At 38.6% G+C, this 21,673-nt stretch overlaps 1 protein-coding gene across 1 annotated transcript in view; it reads left to right on the top strand.

Moving 5' to 3' along the window:
• col4a5 (collagen, type IV, alpha 5 (Alport syndrome)) overlaps positions 1 to 21,673 on the top strand; it is a 481,130-nt gene that overhangs the window by 282,227 nt on the left and 177,230 nt on the right. The window contains exons 26-28 of the mRNA XM_039765771.1: positions 4,607 to 4,775; positions 15,125 to 15,217; positions 18,271 to 18,375. Of these exons, the coding sequence (XP_039621705.1) occupies positions 4,607 to 4,775; positions 15,125 to 15,217; positions 18,271 to 18,375 (367 nt within the window). The remainder of the gene's footprint in view (positions 1 to 4,606; positions 4,776 to 15,124; positions 15,218 to 18,270; positions 18,376 to 21,673) is intronic.

Here is a 21,673-nt window from a genome sequence, read left to right as displayed (position 1 = left end):
AGATCATTGCTGATAATGCCAGAAAACAGTCTGAATCAGGCAAAATATATTATGCTAGCTGGGTTGCAAATCCTTTAAAAAGTTTAATAAGTAGTAGAATATAAATTAGTATATTTAAAATGATTGATTTTTTTGATTATAAAAATAAAGATAAAGATTCATTGTATATGAAGGTGCGTGTCAAGTTTTGATTACATCCTTTCCCCTGGTCCTCTTCTTTGAAAAACAAAATCTGGTCACAGTAACAGACAGATAAATATCCCTGCTTTGATCAAACATGCACCAGCAAGATGCAAGTCAACTGCTGCACAGCTGAACTCACCGCTAAACCTGAACACACAAAGGTAAGTTGATAGGTATATGAAAGAAAGGGAAAAAGCAAGCAGTGCTCCAGCCAGTAATCATATTTTATACATGCCTTACAAGATGCTATGCATGTGCACTATAATGCCTGTAATGGTTTGTTTAAAGAAATGAGTTAAAAAAAGAGACCACCACATCACAGACATGTGTGTGCTTTGTTGTGTCACTGTATTTTCTTATCTGACTGTATGCACTTTTACTGTAAAGTCATATTCACTATAACATTGATGATAAATTAAAATGAGTTGTCATAGCCATTAAAACCCGAGGAGCCCACGTTAAGTGTTGGGGAACCAGCCGGACATCCCTGTTTAATGTTATAAGCACAAAATTATGGTTGCTTGCAAGTGAAAGAAAAGTTGGCTTATCTTGTCTTCATACAACAGAAAATAGCAACAGATATTTGGTGAGCAAAATAAAATTAGGTAAGTTCTGCTTTCAGGAAGCTCTGGAGCTTCTTCCACTTTAGGGTTCTGGATCAAACTAGGATGTGACATTCCAGGCACATCCATATTTATTTGGTCTCAACAATATCTCATATCTCTCCAACAAAAATAAATTAGAAACCAAGAAGGCATCTGAGTTAATCAGTGAAATTACCAGAATAGATCAAGAACATGGCAGGTCTCCAAATGAGGCACTTTATGGAAAAACAGGCTTTGCAATCAGAATTCATTGACAAAACAAGAAACAGAACAACTCATTTTTAAATCGTGACATTATTACTATGAAGACAGAGAAAAGGCCAATAAGATTTTAGCTCAACAAATCCACAAGCAGAAAGCCCACAATGCAATAACAGCATTTATCAAAATAGAGATAAAATTATAGACTATAAAAATACAATCCAAACATTAAGAGAGTAGTATAAGTCCTTGTATTCCACTCAGTCTAAAGAAGATAAGACACAATCTAATAGGTTCTTTGACTCATTGCATACCACAGCTAGATACTCTTAGTCTTGTATAACTGGATAAATCTCTGACACTCTCAGAATTGTTAGATATTATAAACTCACTTTAAGTGGGAAAGCAGCCAGTCCTTGTGGCTACCCAGTGGAATTTTACACAAAATTTTCAAATAAATTAGTTCCGTTGTTATTAGCAATGTTTACAGGGGCTAATGACAACACAATTCTATCTTATACTTTTCGCAAAGCATTAATTTCTGTCTTTCCTAAGAAAAATAAGGACTTGATACAATGTGCATTATACATATCAGTCTCACTCCTCAATAATAACGTTAAGATACTCTCCAAAGTTCTAGCTAGAAGGACTGAGAATGTACTACTAATATAACAAGACCAAACCAAATTTTAACAAGACCAAACCAAATTTATTAAAGGCAGACACTTAGCTTCTAATCTTCAAAGTTTGTTTAATATAATATATTCACCCATTAAATCTAACACCCAGAGATATTAGCATCTTTGGATGCTGAAAAAGCATTTGATATGGTTGAATGGGACTACCTATTCACCACATTATATAAATTTGGATTCGGCCCCAACATATGTGCATGCATCAAACTACTCTTTACTAGTCCAGAAGCCTCAGTTCATATTAACATCATTATTTCAGACTACTTCATACTAGAACGCAAAACTTGATAAAGATGTCCCCTATTACCATTGGCTGTTTACCTTTGAAATGCATCAGAGATGATATGGTACTGTATATATTTGACCCACAAAATTCTGTCCCAGCAATCATAAAAGCACTAACAGATTTTCAAAAGATATGTCAGTCATTCATTTTCCAACCCGCTTTATCCTAACACAGGGTCACGGGGGTCTGCTGGAGCCAATCCCAGCCAGCACAGGGCGCAAGGTGCTAACCTACATAACCTAGGGACAATTTAGGATCGCCAATGCACCTAACCTGCATGTCTTTGGACTGTGGAAGGAAACCGGAGCACCAGGAGGAAAACCACACAGACACAGTGAGAACATGCAAACTCCACGCAGGGAGGACCCGCGAAGCAAACCCACGTCTCCTTACTACGAGACAGCAGCGCTACCACTGCACCAATGTGCTGCCCCAAAAGATATATGGACTGAAAATTAATTTGGGTAAAACTGTGTCTTTTCCAGTGATCTCTGTAGCACACAATACTAGACTGGACATCTTCACATTTATCATAGCAGTTCAGTTTCAATATTTACGGGTAAATAGCATAAGTAAATATAATGCTCTTTTTTAGCAAATGTTTTGCTGTCTACATGAAAAAACTTAACAAATGTGAATAAATGGTCCACTCTTCATCTCACATTAGCAGATAGAATCAACACTGTTAAGATGAACGTCCTTCCCAAGCTTCTTTTCCTATTTCAAACTATCCCCATTGTACATTAACAAATATTTTTAAATAAATTACATTCAATCATAGCCTTATTTATTTGAAATTCTAAACATCTATGCATGCAAAGGGCGACTCTACAATGACCTAAAGCAGAAGGGGGCATTACACTACATAATTTTCAGTTTTATTATAATGTCAGCAAATATTCAGGCCATAAAAACCAGGACGTTGACACAAATCAAGTAATATACACAAGCCTGGTCCTCAAAAATAATTAAAATCTGGCAGTATTTCTTTATACTCCCTGCTCTGTGCCCCAGTGAATACAAATTATCATCAATGCACTAATAATCCAATTGCCCTTCATTCACTAAGAATATGGAACCAATATAGGAAACACTTTAAGACAAAGAAGCTCTTTTAATCTCTCTCAAACATACACAGTATTTAATGCTTGGAAAATATCTGGGATTTAAACATTTAGAGACTTGTATATTGATAATGGTTTTGTGTCCTATGAGCAATCAAGCTTCAAACTTAACTTCTCATCAACATAATTTTTCCACTACTTTCAAGCTAGAAACTTTTCTGAACTAAATCTGCCCAATTTTCCTTACCTTCCACCTATTTCTTTTCCAGAAGAAATATTGATCAGTCTTGATGACTCCGATAGAATCTTTACAGTTTATAAAAATGTTTTAAATTCCCTTCCTTTCAAAGATCCCTGGGCACAATGGGAAAGGATCTTTCATTTAACATTTCTGAAAAGGAGTGGAAGGTAGCCATGTACAGAATACACTCTTGCTCCATATGCATAAAGGAAGAGGAGGAGATTAGGATGAAAGCCGCACCCACCTCATGACAAACCACCTCAGGATCCTAGATTAGGGCCCGTGTGCAACAGGTGACACCTCAGCACCACACTAGTTCAGATGGAATTGAACCGTGTGAGATTTTTTTATTGTGATTGGAGTGCCAATCCTGCCACCAGTCCCCAAGTTTTCCATGCAGATTGGATGGCCTACTTGCAGATCTGGATTGCAATTAACGTCATACCCAGGACGGACCAATTGCAGTTTAAGGGCCTTGCTCAAGGGCCCAATGGAGTGGAATCACTTCTGGCATTGAGGATTTGAACCAGCAACCTTCAGAATGCAAGTGCAGATCACAATTATTCCTATCCAATTAATAACTGTGTTTTGTGTACTCCCTTATGGGTTTAAAGACAAACAAATCACAACTGTAGACTTGCTCAACTGGAAGAATCCCAACCCACCACCTTTAAATCAGTGGGTAACTAATGTTCTGTACTATCTGAAATTGGAAAAAATCTAATTCTCACTTGGAGGATCTATTGAAAACTTTTTAAAATGTGGCAGGATCTAATCAATAAATTTTTAGAATAATTTTCTATATCAGGGAAAAGGATACTTTTCCTTCCTTGCTGTTTCAAAGATTTGCTTTTTTGGCTAGCTGTCCTCTCATTCGTTCTTTTGGGTGGGGATTGAATTTTGAATTTTTGTTTTATTAAGTTTGATTTGATTGTATGTATTGCTATTTGCTTTTAATTAAAATTAATAAAAAAAAAGTGATATCTCCAGTACAGTGTTATTAACCCCAAGAGAGTTAAACAAATGTGGTCTTTACTTTGAAATAATTATTCCTGTTAGTGGTAGTCATTTGTGTTTCGGTTAGTATAGTTTCAATACGTACATCAGACATATGGTCTTGGTTTTTAAATACAAATAAAACAGGCAGAGACTGTGCTTATCCGCAGTGTTTTTGAGGATGCATGAAAATGGTCTTTAAAATAAGAAAAAAAATTATTTCACACTATCAGATAGTAAGGTGATGGTGCCTGTACTTCGAGTTATATTTGGCTGAAAAAGAAAAGTAATTACACAATGTGAATTTTTATATTTTTTATATTTTCTGTTTGCAGGGCCCCAATGCATATAAAGGAGAAAGAGGACCCCCAGGTGATCCAGGACCTCCAGGTTTACCCGGTGATAGGGGTCCATCTGGTCCCCCAGGATTTGGTCCTCAAGGTCCTCCAGGAGAGAAGGGTGTTCAAGGAGTATCTGGTCGTACTGGTGCTCCTGGAGCTCCAGGTAGGCATATTAATGCATAATGCAGAAAATTATGTATACATTGAAAAACTTCATTTTAAGGTATTTTTGATAAATGTGTAAATGCATACCAAATAAATTCGGATATTTAGAATTAGAATTAGAACAATCTAGACGAGAACAGGCCATTCAGCCCAACAAAGCTCGCCAGTCCTATCCACTTGCTTCCTCCAAGAAAACATCAAGTCGAGTTTTGAAAGTCCCTAACGTCTTACTGTCTACCACACTACTTGGTAACTTATTCCAAGTGTCTATCGTTCTTTGTGTAAAGAAAAACTTCCTAATGTTTGTGCGAAATTTACCCTTAACAAGTTTCCAACTGTGTCCCCGTGTTCTTGATGAGCTCATTTTAAAATACAAGTCTCGATCCACTGTACTAATTCCCTTCATAATTTTAAACACTTCAATCATGTCACCTCTTAATCTTCTTTTGCTTAAACTGTAAAGGCCCAGCTCTTTTAATCTTTCCTCATAATTCAACCCCTGTAGACCTGGAATCAGCCTAGTCGCTCTTCTCTGGACCTTTTCTAGTGCTGCTATGTCCTTTTGTAGCCTGGAGACCAAAACTGCACACAGTACTCAAGATGAGGCCTCACCAGTGCATTATAAAGGTTGAGCATAACCTCCTTGGACTTGTACTCCACAGATCGTGCTATATAACCTAACATTCTGTTAGCCTTCTTAATGGCTTCTGAACACTGTTTGGAAGTTGATAGCTTGGAGTCCACTATGACTCCTAAATCCTTCTCATAAGGTGTACTCTCGATTTTTCGACCGCCCATTGTGTATTCAAACCTAATATTTTTACTTCCTATGTGTAATACTTTACATTTACTGACATTAAATTTCATCTGCCACAAATCTGCCCAAGCCTGTATGCTATCCAAGTCCTTCTGTAATGATATAACGGATTCCAAATTATCTGCTAATCCACCTATCTTGGTATCATCTGCAAACTTAACCAGCTTGTTACTTATATTCCTATCTAAATCATTTATATATATTAAAAATAGCAGCGGCCCTAGCACTGACCCCTGTGGAACACCACTCTTAACATCGCCAGTTCTGATGAGGTTCCTCGCACCATCACCCTCTGCTTCCTGTGTCTGAGCCAATTCTGCACCCATCTAAAAACATCACCCTGAATTCCCACTTCTTTTAACTTGATGCCCAACCTCTCATGTGGCACCTTATCAAATGCTTTCTGAAAGTCCAGATAAATAATATCATAAGCTCCACTTTGATCGTATCCTTTTGTTGCCTCCTCATAGAATTCCAACATGTTAGTAAAACACGACCTCCCCTTCTGAACCCATGCTGACTGTTCAGAATAACTCCTGTCCTTGTCATGTGTTGCTCAATCTTATCCTTAATAATTCCTTCCATTAATTTTCCTGTGATGCTTGTTAAGCTTACTGGCCTATAGTTGCTTGGATCTGCCCTGTCACCCTTTTTATATAATGGGATGATATTTGCCATTTTCCAGTCCTTTGGAATCTCTCCAGTGCACAGTGACTTCCTAAAAATATGTGTCAAGGGTTTATATATGTACTCACTAGCCTCCTTAAGAACACGAGGATAAATATTATCTGGGCCTGGTGATTTGTTTGATTTCATCTTATTTAATCTGAGCAGCACTTCTCCCTCTACAATTTCCAAATCCCTCAGTACCTCCTTAGTAGTTGTGTTTACCTCTGGCAGGTTATCCACTTGCTCACTTGTAAACACCTCAGAAAAATGTAAGTTTAGGGCATCTGCTATTTCATTGTCTGTATCTTTTAATTCCCTTTACTATTCCTGATGAACTTGACCTCCTCCTTAACTGTTCTTTTACTACTAAAATACTGAAAGAATCTCTTGGGGTCTTCTTTCGCCTTATCTGCTATATTCCTCTCCAACTGTCTTTTAGCCTCTCTGATATCCTTCTTAATGGTTGCCCTCATTTTCTCATACGCTACGGTTCTCTTTGCAGTCATTAGTCTTATATGCCTTATACAGCAGTTTTTCCTTTGCAACTTCTTTTTAAATCTTTATTAATCCATCGTGGAGATTTTTTAGTTTCCTATTACTTCCAAATTTAGGTATGTATCTGTCCTGCATTACATGTAAAACATTTTAAACCTGTTCCACTGCTCCTCGACTGTCTCCACATTTAAAAGCTTATCCCAGTCTATCCTACTTAGACTTTGTCGCATCTGCTCAAAATTAGCCCTACTAAAGTTCAACTTAACAATTTTAGTCTTTGCATCTGTACTCTTACAAAATACTGAGAATTGTATTACATTATGGTCACTTGACCCTAGTGGTTCAATCACCTCTACACCCTCAATTCTATCCTGATTATTACAGAATACTAAATCCAGATAGGCTTCACCCCTTGTTGGTGCTTTAACATGCTGTGTTAAAAACAGTCGCGATTACTTCTAAAACTCCTGCTCTTGTGCTCCTCCATCTGTAAGGTTATCCCAGTTAATATTTGGATAATTAAAGTCCCCATGACTATAATATCCCCTGTAAACTTGCCTTTTGATATTACTAAAAGATGTGTGTTGAAATTACTGTCTGAATTGGGTGGTCTATAACACACTCCTAAAATGAGACCTTTGCCCTAATATTTTCCAGGCGAAGCCACATGTCCTCACTAAGATGGGGCTCATCATCCAACTGAAGATGACTTACATTTAATTCCTGTTTGGCATAAACAGCAACCCCACCTCCTTTTCTGTTCTGTCTATCCTTCCTAAAAATGTGTATCCCTCTATGTTACACTCATCCCCATCTTTGTTATTTAGCCAGGTTTCCGTTATTGCTATAATATCATAATTGTGCTCTGCTACATACAACTCCAACTCACTTACCTTATTTTTGATACTTCTAGCATTAAGGCAAGCTATTTTTAATGTGTTAATCCTTCTATCTTTACGTGTTTGCTTAAAATTTACATTACTATGCATTTTTATTTCTACACCATTGTTTGTTCTTCCATGTATAGATCTAAATCTGGCCTGTCCTAAACTCCCTGCCCCCATTCCCTAGTTTAAACAATCCTCGACTAGCCTACACATACGCCTCCCCAATACATTGGTGCCCCTCCGGTTCAGATGTAACCCGTCCGCGGAACAGGTCCCATCTGTTCCAAAAGGAGTCCCAATGCCCCATAAACCTATACCCTTCTACCCTGCACCAAGATTTGAGCCACGCGTTAAGCCTTCTAATCTCCTCAATCTTACCTGGACTGGCGCGTGGCACAGGCAGAACTTCGGAGAAGACTACCTTGTCAGTTCTGCTCCTCAGCTTGGTACCTAACTCTTTGAATTTGGATCGCAGAACTGACAGACTACCCTTATGTATGTCATTTGTTCCAACGTGGACAATGACAACTGGATCCACCCGCTCTGGCCAAGAGCCTATCCACCCTTCCAGGAGGTCTCCCACCTGTGCTCCCGGAAGGCAACACACCGTACGAGACTCTCTCTCTCTGGAGCACACCTGCGCTTCAATCCCCCTAATGATTGAGTCCCCAACTATCACTACCTCTCTCTTTTTGGGAACTGGTTTTGAGGTGGCCCGTTGGGGCTCCTCAACCCTGCCTACCACCTCAGAATTATCAGAGTCACCGTCCAGCTCCGCCAGGACATGATAACGGTTAGACACTTCTAATTCTGGGGTTGATGCCCCCGGACAGTGTGCACCCTTTACCTTACGCCTTGCGACCGTGACCCACCTATTCCTACCTGTCTGGTCTGGAATCTCCTCCCGCCACCTTAGGGGTGCACACTATCTCTAAAGGACACCTGGGCCAAGTCCGCCAATTCTCTATTACAACGCAGGTCAGCCAACTCCTCCTCCAGTTCAGCGACCCTGAGCTCGAGGTGCTGGATCAGCTGGCATCTCTTGCAGATGTAGCCCTCATAGACAACTGGCTCTTCCAAACCATCATCTAAAAAGTCCAACATCCAACAGGACTTGCATTGCACTGGCCTCATTATTAAAATTTGATTTGGGATTACTAAGCTGCCTTAACTATATATTTTTTTTCTTTCTTAAAATTAAATTTCTTCTTCTTTCAGCTGCTCCTTAACTTAAATGGTAACACTAAGATCTGCTACAGATATTTTACACCTTTTCCCCTTAAGCTCCTGTACTGTTCTCCCTCTCAGCTGCCTGCTGTTTGCCTTTCTATGAGGTTAACTTTACTTTTCTCTGTCTCTTCTAGCTTTGCGCTCTTCTTACTTATAAGCTCTTCACTCGCACTGTTTGTATTCCCCCGTATTAATGAACCAATACGCTGTCGCCCACTTAACTGTTCTGCCTCTGGACGGCTAAGGACTGTTTAATCTAAAATAAACAAATAAATAAAACTTTACTACCTTATTTGCTCCTACTACTCCTTGTGCCTGAACGGTGTCTTAACGCAGGCCGCTTACCTGCGCACTACTGAGTTTCCACCTTTTACTGCTTTGAAGTCAGCCGCGGCCTTTTTTTCTTTTCCTTTAAACTAAGGAATCGCTGTTACGACGACGCGGTTATTTATTTACAAATGCCGATATCAGTTACTGCTGCTTTCTACCCTGCCGCCTCGATGCTAATTCAAATACAGATAACAAGAAAAAGAACAAGTACAAATAACTTTTCCAAGCGCACTTCCAAACACCCAGCTACTTTTGCTCTTGTGCGGGCGAAAAAAAACCCTTCTAAAGGGAAAAAAGCTTTAAAAATTCCCACACGGTTCCTTAGATGCAACCAAAACCCAAGTTTTTAAGAGCAAAATGTATTTTTTTAATGTAAATCTCACACCACAGAACAAACCAACACTCTCAGCAGACTCTAGCGTTTGCAAAGCACACGTGACTCTCAGCTCTGAGCACCCTCAACTCAGCTGCCACAACTTGCTTTGTGTTTCTGCTTATTGGAATGCAGATCAGGTTCTGAATTAAGAGGACAAAATTCAGACACATAAGCATTAGCTGATGTTTACCAAGTTAAGCTGAAGTACAAAGTAAACTTTCTAAAGAGTTTTACTTTCTAAAAAAAGAAGAAATAAAAATACTTTTCACTAGTTGTGTTAGTGGTTAAAACAGATTGCTTATGAGGAATAAAACATATATCTCATAGTTTCAATTGGTAAGTAGCACAGTTTTACATGCATATATATAGAATCTTTATACAGTCAATATAAAGTATATATTGTTGGAATACAAAAGACAATATAAAAGGTTTGGTTTCTTCTCTGAGAACCCTATTTAACATCAATGATTCTAATAAATGTTGTAAAGGAAATCAAACAAAAGAAGGTCAAAATTGAAAGTTCCATGCTATGGGCTCCAGTAGAAGCTTCTGCAGGCTACTGCTGGCTCTGGCATATCTGGGTTCATTAATGAGCACTATCTTTTATATGTTTGACAACAGAAGAGTCTGAAGCACGCTGGAAGTAAGATGACTTGTCTCCTGTTGGCTTATACTCAATTATTGGGTAGATAAAAGAAGAGAAGTTAGTGAGTGTGTCTCGTAAACCTCTGTTCCCCCATTTTTCTTTCTTTGCAGAGCCTCTAATATATATATATATATATATATATATATATATATATATATATATATATATATATATATATATATATATATATATGTGTGTGTGTCAGGGGTGTGGAAATCCACTTGTCCGCCAGTTAAATTCACTTGCCCATAAATGAATAACAAAAGTGAAAAATAGTTTATTTTTTCTGATCTCTTTTATTGATACCAAAACTGCCTTCCATTTTAAAACTGAAAAAGTTCTTTTAGGGAGTAGTATTTTGCCACCTTGCTCTAGAACATTATATAAAAGATTCCCTTATCATTTTAACTTACTAATAAACAATGCCTTCATTATAGATACACTAGTTCTGTATCATATATTACAGTTACATAACAGAACACTGTCCGATTCATTTTCTGCCATGTTCTTCAGCTTTTGTCTTGCAACATCTTCTCCCCCAAGAATCTTTACCATCTCAGACAGCATGGGCTAAATGCTGTTCATTTCTGCTTGAGCTGAACTGCATGGTTCCTGGACTGATTTACCAAAGAAGTAAATATTACCGATGTTGTCAGGAAAAAATAATGGCGTCTAAGTGAAGATCCATCCATCCATTTTCCAACCCACTGAATCCAAACACAGGTCTGCTAGAGCCAATCCCAGCAACCAATCCTGGGCAGGGTGCCAACCCACCACAGGACACACACAAACACACACTAGGGCCAATTTAGAATCGCCAATCCACCTAACCGACATGTCTTTGGGCGGAAACCCACACAGACACAGGGAGAACATACAAACTCCACGCAGGGAGGACCCAGGAAGCGAACCCGGGTCTCCTAACTGTGAGGCAGCAGCGCTACCACTGCACCACCGTGCTGCCCTAAGTGAAGATTTTTATAGATATTTCATAACATTTGGAAACCGTTAGAATGTTTTCTTCTTTATTTTTAATAAACTGACAGCGCGAAACCAACTTATTTTATATGAAAAATTCTCAAATCAAAAACGATCTATAGACAGTTCATCAAAATTGATGTTGTCACGCAATAAATTTCTTAACACTTCAATATATCACAACCTACACGAAATCGCAAATTTCAGGAAAGATTATCTGACTGACAAACTTTGTTATGTGGTGAAAACATTGGCATTGTAAGTAAAATGATTGCATTTTTATGTAGAAACAATGAATTTTATCAATATATAAAAGTTATCGATTATAATGAAAAATCATCAGATTACATCGTAATGTCGGCATGAAAAAAAATTACCGCATCTCCAAGCGTGTAAATAGTCGGGTAAAATACTTATGTAAGACTGTAAAATCAGCCGTCATTTTGTAAACAATATTGAAGACCAATTTGAGACATGAAGAACATGCCTAAGTAGACTGTTTCCGCACGAAGTATGTACCCAACTGTTTTAATAGTCATTATTTTCCAATATAAATCGTTGGTTGTTACGATAAAAAATGTCAGTTAAGTATATCATATAGGAGACACACACAGTGATATTTGAGAAGTGAAATGAAGTTTATTGGATTTACAGAAAGTGTGCAATAATTGTTCAAACAAAATCAGGCAGAAGCATAAATTTGGGCACCACAAAAAAGAAATGAAATCAATATTTAGTAGATCCGCCTTTTGCAGAAATTACAGCCTCTAAACGCTTCCTGTAGGTTCCAATGAGAGTCTGGGTTGTGGTTGAAGGTATTTTGGACCATTCCTCTTTACAAAACATCCCTAGTTCATTCAGGTTTGATGGCTTCCGAGCATGGACAGCTCTCTTTAACTCACACCACAGATTTTCAATTATATTCAGGTCTGGGGACTGAGATGGCCATTCCAGAATGTTGTACTTGTTCCTCTGCATGAATGCCTTAGTGGATTTTGAGCAGTGTTTCGGGTCGTTGTCTTGTTGAAAGATCTAGCCCCGGCGCAGCTTCAGCTTTGTCACTGATTCCTGGACATTGGTCTCGAGAATCTGCTGATGCTGAGTGGAATCCATGCGTCCCTCAACTTTGACAAGATTCCCAGTCCGTGCACTGGCCACACAGCCCCACAGCATGATGGAACCACCACCATATTTTACTGTAGGTAGCAGGTGTTTTCTTGGAATGCTGTGTTCTTTTCCTCCATGCATAACGCCCCTTGTTATGCCCAAATAACTCAATTTTAGTTTCATCAGTCCACAGCACCTTATTCCAAAATGAAGCTGGCTTGTCCAAATGTGCTTGAGCAGACCTCAAGCGGCTCTGTTTGTGCTGTGGGCAGAGAAAAGGCTTCCTCTGCATCACTCTCGCATACAGCATTTCCTTGTGTAAAGTGCGCCGAATGGTTGAACGATGCACAGTGACTCCATCTGCTGCAAGATGATGTTGTAGGTCTTTGGTGCTGGTCTGTGGGTTGACTCTGACTGTTCTCACCATTCATCGCTTCTGTCTATCTGAAATCTTTCTTGGTCTGCCACTTCGAGCCTTAACTTGAACTGAGCCTGTGGTCTTCCATTTCCTCAATATGTTCCTAACTGATGAAACAGACAGCTTAAATCTCTGGGACAGCTTTCTGTATCCTTCCCCTAAACCATGATGGTGAACAATCTTTGTCTTCAGGTCATTTGAGAGTTGTTTTGTGACCCCATGTTGCTACTCTTCAGAGAAAATTAAAGGAGGAGGGAAACTTAAAATTGACCCCCTTAAATACTCTTTCTCATTATAGGATTCACCTGTGTATGTAGGTCAGGGGTCACTGAGCTTACCAAGCCAATTTGAGTTCCAATAATTAGTTCTAAAAGTTTTGGAATCAATAAAATGACAACGGTGCCCAAATTTATGCACCTGCCTGATTTTGTTTGAACAATTATTGCACACTTTCTGTAAATCCAATAAACTTCATTTCACTTCACTGATAATATCACAGTGTGTGTCTCCTATATGATATATTTAACTGACATTTTTTATCGTAACAACCAACGATTTATATAGGAAAATAATGACTGTTAACAAGGTTGCCCAAACTTTTGCATCCCACTGTATATATATATATATATATATATATAGTAGGGCAGACTGGCATTATTCATTTTACCAGGTTGGAATCCGAGTCTTGGCTTAGAAAACTGTTGTCAGACACTCTTATCACCAGTTAAAAGTCTCAGTTTGTCTGACTGGGGCTCCCTTTGAAATGTACCATCTGCAGCTTTATTTGATCAGGTGATCGATTCCAGATAATGTAACAGCCAGGGACACCTCTCTGTAAAGCGCAAAATAAAAATTCTGAACAAAGGACCATAACTCCAGGATAAGTAACACTGATAGAGAGAACTTTGCACCAGTGGTCAACCAAGATGATGAGCTTATGTACACCCAAGAAGCCAATAACACAGCCTCTATTCCTCCCAATAAAACCCTGCAACACCCAAATCAGTTGCTCTTCCCTCACTACGTTACAGCTTGACCTGGTGATAATTTGGCTGCCCATAGCCAAAATCCATAGCTGACAGGGAATGATCGCAACAGAGGCTGAAGCAATCCCTTATTTCTATAGGGTAACTTTTCTGGAATGAAAAGATGGAGTATTTGTCTGCGTTGGAGCTTGGATGAGGTTAAAATTAGTTTAACCTTCCTAAGGAACAAAGAGGAAAGGGGCAAGAGATATCGATCGTACATAAACCATGCATTCTCCTTGCTAATGATAGTCACTTACTGATCACGCAGGCGTAACTTTGTTCACATCCAAAGACACTTTGTGTAAAGTACAACCAGAAGGTGCGACCAAAAGCGAAGAAAAGTCAATTATGACTCCTAAATCCATCTTATAAGATGTACTTTCAATTTTCAGACCTCCCATTGTGTATTCAAATCTAACATTTTTACTTCCTACATGTAAAACTTGACATTTACTTTTAATAAAGTTCATCCGCCCAAGTCATGATTCAGCGGATTCTAGCTAGCTTGTTATTTATATTCCTATCCAAATTATTTATATATATTTTAAAAATAGACACCACTCTTAACATCAATCAATTCTTATAATATTCCTCAAACCATAACCCTCTGCTTCCTGTGTCTGAGACAATTTTGCAGCCATCCACAAACAACACCCTGAAATCCTACTTCTTTTACTTTGATGCCAAACTTCTCATGTGACACCTTACCAAATGCTTTCTGAAAGTCAAGATAAATAATGTCATAACCTCCACTTTGATCATATCCTATTGTTACTTCCTCATAGAATTCCAGCATGTTAGTAAAACATGACCACCTTATTCTGAACCCATGCTGACTGTTCAGTAAAACTCCTGTTCTTGCTATGTGTCTCAATCTTAATTTTAATAATTCCTTCCATTAATTTACCTGTGATACATGTTACTTTTACTGGGCTATAGTTGCTTGGATCTGCCTGGTCACCCTTTTTATACAATGCAGTAATATTTGCCATTTTTCCAGTCCTTCAGAATGTCCCCAGTGTACAGTGACATTCTAAAAATATGTGCAAAGGGTTTATATATGTACTCACTAACCATACATTTATCTTGTCTTGGTTATTTGTTGGATTTTAGCCTATTTAATGTAATATAATCTAATTTTCGAGACTATAAAATGATCTGTTACATACAGTTCCAAAAAGTTAGTTGTTCTCCGCCATTCAAACATTCTTTTCCTGATGTTTGGGAACTTGTTGAACAATGATAACATCTGCTTTACAGAACAATACAGGTTATCTGTGCTTCTTCTTAATATTTTAGGTTTCTGTTATATTAATATTTTGAGCAAGCAACTTGTTTTAAATGTTAATCTCTGTTTGCTTCACAGGTGCTAAAGGTGAACCAGGAAAGACTATGGTAGATCCAGGTCCTCCTGGTCTAAAAGGAGAACCAGGAGAACCAGGTTTTCCAGGCCCTCCAGGTATGTCAACTCATAGAAATAAAAAGTAACATTCTGTGTCTATAGGTTCTGTGATCTGAAAACATTAACTTTCTTAATACTTTGATTTCTTTATTTTTTTAATTTGATAATGACTATGGTTAATGACAGTGCAATTGGGCTGATTTTTGTCAGCTTTAGTTTTTCATTACGTTTTGTTTACATACTGAAAATTAAGCAGCAGTTGGAGTAATGATAACCACTGATGTCTGACATAGACTGTCCTAAAAATATCAATAAAGTGACATAGTCTGTCATTCCTGAAAATATCAATATTTTTTTTTTATTTTTTATTAAGTAAGTAAAATGTGTTTATTCTTCTTTTTCATTTCCTTGTATGTGTGCATTTTATGTAAACATATATGCAATGTATTTCTCAAAGAACTTTTTTCAGTAAAAAACTGTAACACAGTTCTTATTTCTTTTCAAAGAAGTATTATTAATCAAGATAATTATATAGGTAGTAATATGATAATGCAGTGTGTAGCTTTGGCACATTGTAGTACTTCAAAATACCTCGTACAGGCTCGATTAATTTCTCGAGTTCCCGCACATCAAAAGATTTAATTAATTCGGCCGGAGGTATACTTACTTCCTCTTTCTTCATACCTACCGGCTGGGAGCCAATGAGCCCGTCCGCTGTCGGCACGTGCTCTGACGGGTCTCGCAGACTCTTCTGGGAATTGGAGTTCTTTGGGCTTGAGGACCAGGTTGCCTTCTTCGGCGGACTGCGGTCTGTTTTTATTAATTTATATATAGCCCGCTCAGTCATTTCCCGGCCCTCATTACCTTCTTGCAGGGTGAGTGGTGCTTCGCTCACCTCCCACTTCCTGTTCAGAATGTCCAAGTCCATATCTTTGGATACGAAGGCGCAAATAGTGGGACGTGGACCTCCTCCTTCCCAGAAAACACCGGGGTTGATTACGTGTCCCTCGCCTGCCACCGACATGCGGAAGTCCTCTTCCATGCTCTCTGGCTCGAACATGAGCGGTTCATTGTCTTTGGGTAAGTCTCCTTTCTCCCACAGAGCCTCCAGGTGATCATCTCCGAGGTATATGCACGGGATAAAGTGTGTTATTTTAAACAGATTATCGATGACCATCCCGTCACGTACCTCAGAGCGATCGTTGATCCCTGGTTGCTTCTCCGGACTTGTGAGGCCGCTCCGTAACTTCTCCTGAGCGTCGGCCATTACGAGCATGGCTCTCCCGCTGGCGATACTGCTCTGCTTGCCCATCTTCCTTCCTATTCTGGACTTGTTGAAGGTTGGTTCTGGCACTGTTGTTGCGGGTCCGTACGTCGTCTTCAGGGGGTTCTCTGTACACAGAAATTTTTTATACAGGTCCTCTGCAATAGATGCTAGAGAATTCTAACGACTATGCCACTGTGACAGATAGGGGGCGCAATCGCTCCCTTGAACCCTTGTCCAAAACGCCAGGCACCAGATAAAAGTCCAAACATAGACTATATTTATTAACAACAGTGCACAAAGCACCCTCCTCTCCACAATACTCATTAAATTCACTAATCACAAATACACTAAACAATACTCGCCGTCTGGGAGCTCCCACAATCCTTTTATATTCCCTGACCCAGAAGTGTTCCAATCCTCAGTCCATCTGATCTCCTATCACTTCTGGGTCAGATAAAAAGTCCTTTTCTTCACCCCGGACGCACGTCATTCCCCTTCTCCATGTGACTCGGACATACTTCTGGGGTGTAAGGAAAATAGTCACTGTTCCTCCCTGCAACCCCTTCTATCGGCCCCCATGGTATCCAGCAGGGCTGTAAAGGAAAACTCCAGCATCCATGATACCCTGCTGGCATTCGGGGCACTTCCATGGTGCAGGGAGGGCTCCACCTGGCGGCGTGGGGGTATTGGCCGGGATGAACGGCCGGCCATCTATCACACTGTCATTTCGAATAAAACATTGCTGGAGGCAGTTATTTGAACAAAGTATGTTGATTAAGCAGAGATCAAAATTATTGGTAGTGTAGTATCCTGCTAGTTCCATGCTAGAAGATATTCTGTCAAACTAGTACATTTGGCAGGCAGTAGTTAATAGTTTGATAGGCTGTTAAACTTTTTATAGACTTTCATGTTGCAAAACACTTATAATAGGGGCTGTAAAAGCAACACAAATACATATAAAAGAGGACAGGGTTTGTGATTTACTTATGCAGATATAGGGAGCTCCAAGATATGGCTAACTTAGTTTTAATCTGTTGTTATAAATGTTTTTGGGCTATCACTTTTAACACCTCAGCTGTTCCATGCAACATGTCTCTTATCTCTTATTTTGATTGTATTTTATGGTTTAATCCCTTAAGTAATATTACATGTGGATGCTTTTATTTTAACAAGGTACTGCAGTTTTGTCTTTACACAAGCCTGTGCTCTGGCAATGACACTCTAGTCCATTTTTTTAAAAATTCTGGGAAATAAACCTACAAATTGTAAAGCAGTAAGCAGCTGAAGCATGTTTATGTATATTATTGTTTTCATATTGTTTTTAGGACTCCCAGTCATGCAGATTTTATTTAATGCTATCTTAGTTCCTACAGTCTTACTTATACGTTATGACCATAGAGTGTACTCTCTTCTTTAAATATTGCACATTAACTATTTATGCCTTCTGTTTAAGTATAGGAGGTACTTTTGAACAGAAATCTATTTAAAATTTTATTTTTTTTATTATACATTAGTGCATTCTGTTCCTTCATATGTTTCTTGTCAAATGTAGGGAGACTGTCTTCTTTGTAGAAATGTAGTACTTAAGATGTACTGTGTTCTTACATTGTATAAAAGAACATGTAATGAAGCTGTCTGCATTATTCTTTCAAATGCTGGAGTAACTTGGCTTAAGGAATATGCTTATAATTGCAGTCTTTTTAAGGGGATATTTGTCATGACACCAAATGTAAATACATCAATCCGTTTATTCCATTAGTTTAGGTACAGCAAAGTGTCTTGGTCCGAAGTAAGGCATTTTCTTTCATTATCTTCTTATTTGTGTTTTCTTATTTGTTGTAAGGTGACCCTGGTTTGTCAGGTTCACCAGGATTCTCAGGCCAGCCTGGGGCGAAGGGTGATCCTGGAATACCTGGAATTGGACTTCCTGGACCACCTGGGCCTAAAGGTAAATCAAAACCAGACTTGTAAAAATGATAATCATATTATTAAATGTTTTAAACATTTAAGGTACATTCATATCTTTTAATCTGGAAATTCTGATGTCTTAGATTCTTGTTGTATAAATTGAAGTTCATAATACTTATATGTATAATATGAATTTTCAGATTTCTATGTTTCTGAATGCAGGAATTATTAAACTAGTGCAAAGACTAATAAATTTGTCATAGGAACAATGTATTGACATGCTCATACTGTTACAATTTTCAAATCGTCAGTTTTTGTATGGCAATTTCCTTTTGTTCCATTTGTGTACACACATTTGTAACTAAAGTTAAATTTAAAGTTGTAATTTAAAGGTGTGATGCTTTAAATACAAATATTCTTATATATTATCAGTGGAGACCTGTTATATGTTTTGTTTATTGTACACTGTATTTAATGGCCTACTGACATTGGGTTCACATTCAGCATTTTTGTAGTTAGAAACGATCTATGACACCATGCATTTGTGGTAGGAGTAAACAGAGGAGAATACTTCAACATAGAAAATAGAAAATAAAGTTAAAAAACATAATTTTTATCATTGAGCCTAAAAATATCCTACCTACTTTGTTTCAGGCCTTGTTTTTATTATCTCAACACAGAATATATATAATATATTTTGTATTTTCACATACCATCATCTTTCAATCACCAATATTGGAACATCATAGGTGGGTCAAATATTATTATTATTAATTTTTTAGTAAATGCCTTCATCCAGAGTGACATAGATAACAAGTGAAATACGTACAAGAATGAAGGTGAAAGCATCAAAATCAACAGAGAACTGCATAAACTATCACAAATGAATTAGAACAACTAGAATACTAAAAAAATAAGTATCCTAAACTCTTTGCTGTTTCAACAGCAGCTGCCATGTAGGAGATAAACTAAGCAGTTTCAAAATATTTAGTATAAACGTGCTTTCAAAAGACAACTAAACATAAATTAATTCGGTTCTGCTCGAATAGGAAAAGGGAGAACATTTCACAGCTTTGGAGCAAGAACAGAGAAGCATTGTTGAGTCTTAGCACACCTGAGGAATGGTTAGCAGACAGGCAGAGGCAGATTGGAGACTTCTTGAGGTGATGTAAGGACAGATCAACAATTGGAGATATTGAAAAGCAGAGCCATTCAGAGAACTGTGGTCAAAGCAAGGGTTTCAAACTGGTTCTTTGTAGCAAAAGGAAGCCAATTGAGAGACCAAAGGAGAGGGGTAGCTGGAGTGAAGCGAGCAACATAGAGCACCAGTCGAGCTCCTGCATTCTGGAGCAGTTGGAGAGGTCTGACTGCAGCTGAAGGAAGTCCATCAGGAGAGAGTTGCAATAGCCCAGCCAATAGAGGACCGATGTCTCATGAAGGAGTTGCATGGCAAAATTAGTGAGGAAGGGTTGAATCCTCTGAATCAACAGAACTGGGTCATTGAAGAAATAAGCTTGATGAATGAAAGCGAGGAGTCCAAAATCACTGCAAGATCCCTGACCATGACTGATGGTGAAAGGGTGACATCTTTCAGGGTGATGCTTAGGGACACATCTGAGGAAGGATAATCAAAGAGTAAGTACAAAATATCTGACTTTGAATGGTTAAGTTTAAGATGATGATCATTCGTCAATGATGAAATGGCAGAGAGACAACTGGAGATTTGTGCTTTGGACTGTAAGGGGGAAATGAGTGATCTGTGCAATATCAATGCAGAGATGGTAGGAGCAGCCATGAGATTAAATTACTTTACCTAAGGAACAAATGAACAGAAAAAGAGAAGTGGACCCAGTACTGATCATTGAGCCACACCTGTAGAAAGTGTTTGTGGAGAAGACAAGGAGTTAGACCAGGATGCAACAAAGGATTGGCCTGAGAGGTAGGACTTGAACCAGTCCAAAACAAAACTACTAATTCCAAGTTTATTGAGGGAAGAGAAAATGTGATTAATCATATCAAAGGCAGATGAAAGGACAAGGAGGATAAGGGCAGAGGAGAGAGAAGTAGCTTGAGCAGGTCTAAGAGCATTAGTGACTGAAAGCAGTGCAATCTCAGTAGAGTGACCCTTGTGTAATCCAGACTGAAGTGGATCTAGTAGATTATTGTCAGAGATAAATGAAGAGAGTTGGTTATGGACTGTTATGGACTGTGTTGTATGATCTTGGACAGGAATGGCAGAAGGGAAACAGGACAGTAGGTCTCAATGGCAGATAACATAAGACTTAGTGAAATCAGTAGGGAAGAGGGCAGAGGTCAGTGAGGTGTTTAAAAAAAAAGAGATGTAGGGGATCAAGGAAGGAGAGATGGACTGTAGTGTGTGTGAAGGAATTGGGTCCAGAGTACAGCTGGTAGGTCTGAAATTACACAGCCATTTACAGTAAATAAGGAGGAAAGAGAAAAAAACACAGAGGAGAGACAGAGGATGTTATTGGGGTCATGAACTGTTTTTTGATATTGGTGACTGTGGAAGAGAAGAAGGAAAGAAAGATGAAGATTTTGGAACAGCAAGAAGACAACGGAAACTTGAAGGTAGAGAAGAGGTGGCAAGTATTTCTTTAAGAGGATGTGAATAAGTCTTGAATGAAGAAGAATTTCTTTGCAGATAGCAAAGCTGCAGAGAAAGAAGAGAGGTGGAAGCTATACCTATCAAGGACAGATGGTAATGTCTTCTTATGCCAAGCATTTTCAGTCAAGCACTGTTCCCTAAAAGCAGAATGGAGAGTGAAACATATCCAAGGCTGAGGAGGACAGGCACTAGCAGGGGTGACTGACAAGAGGACAGTGGGCAACAAGAGAAGTTAGGAAAGAAAAGAGAGTGTCTGTAGCAGATTCTACCAAGATTTGGCTGAAGTAATCAGGAGAAGGGAGTGCAAATAGGACAGAATTAGGAAAGGTTGTAGAAAACAGACAGGAGGTACTTCTTTCATTTGTGTTGGTGGAGGAGAGAAGGAAGTATGAACAGCATAAAAAGAAACAAAAAATGATGTCAGATATGCAAAGGATTAGTAGATGGGGAAGGTGGAGAGGAAAGGTTGAATGTGAAAATGAAGTAAAGTTAATGACTGAATGAGTAGGAGGTGATAGAGACAGAGAGATTGAAAAGGAAGAGAAGAGGGTAAGGAAACCAGTTGAGCTGGAAGAGTCATAATTGCTATTAAAGTCTCCTAGAAGGATAATTGGATCTGAGCTAAGGGATACTGAACTAAAGTTAATCCAAAACACTTATATATAGAACTAGAGAATGATCAATCACAATGTTGTGCTACTCTTACCATAAC

The sequence above is a fragment of the Polypterus senegalus genome, chromosome 10 (assembly GCF_016835505.1).
Source record: "Polypterus senegalus isolate Bchr_013 chromosome 10, ASM1683550v1, whole genome shotgun sequence".
NCBI classification, from domain to species: Eukaryota; Metazoa; Chordata; class Cladistia; order Polypteriformes; family Polypteridae; genus Polypterus; species Polypterus senegalus.
This window is presented reverse-complemented; position numbering and strand designations above follow the sequence as displayed.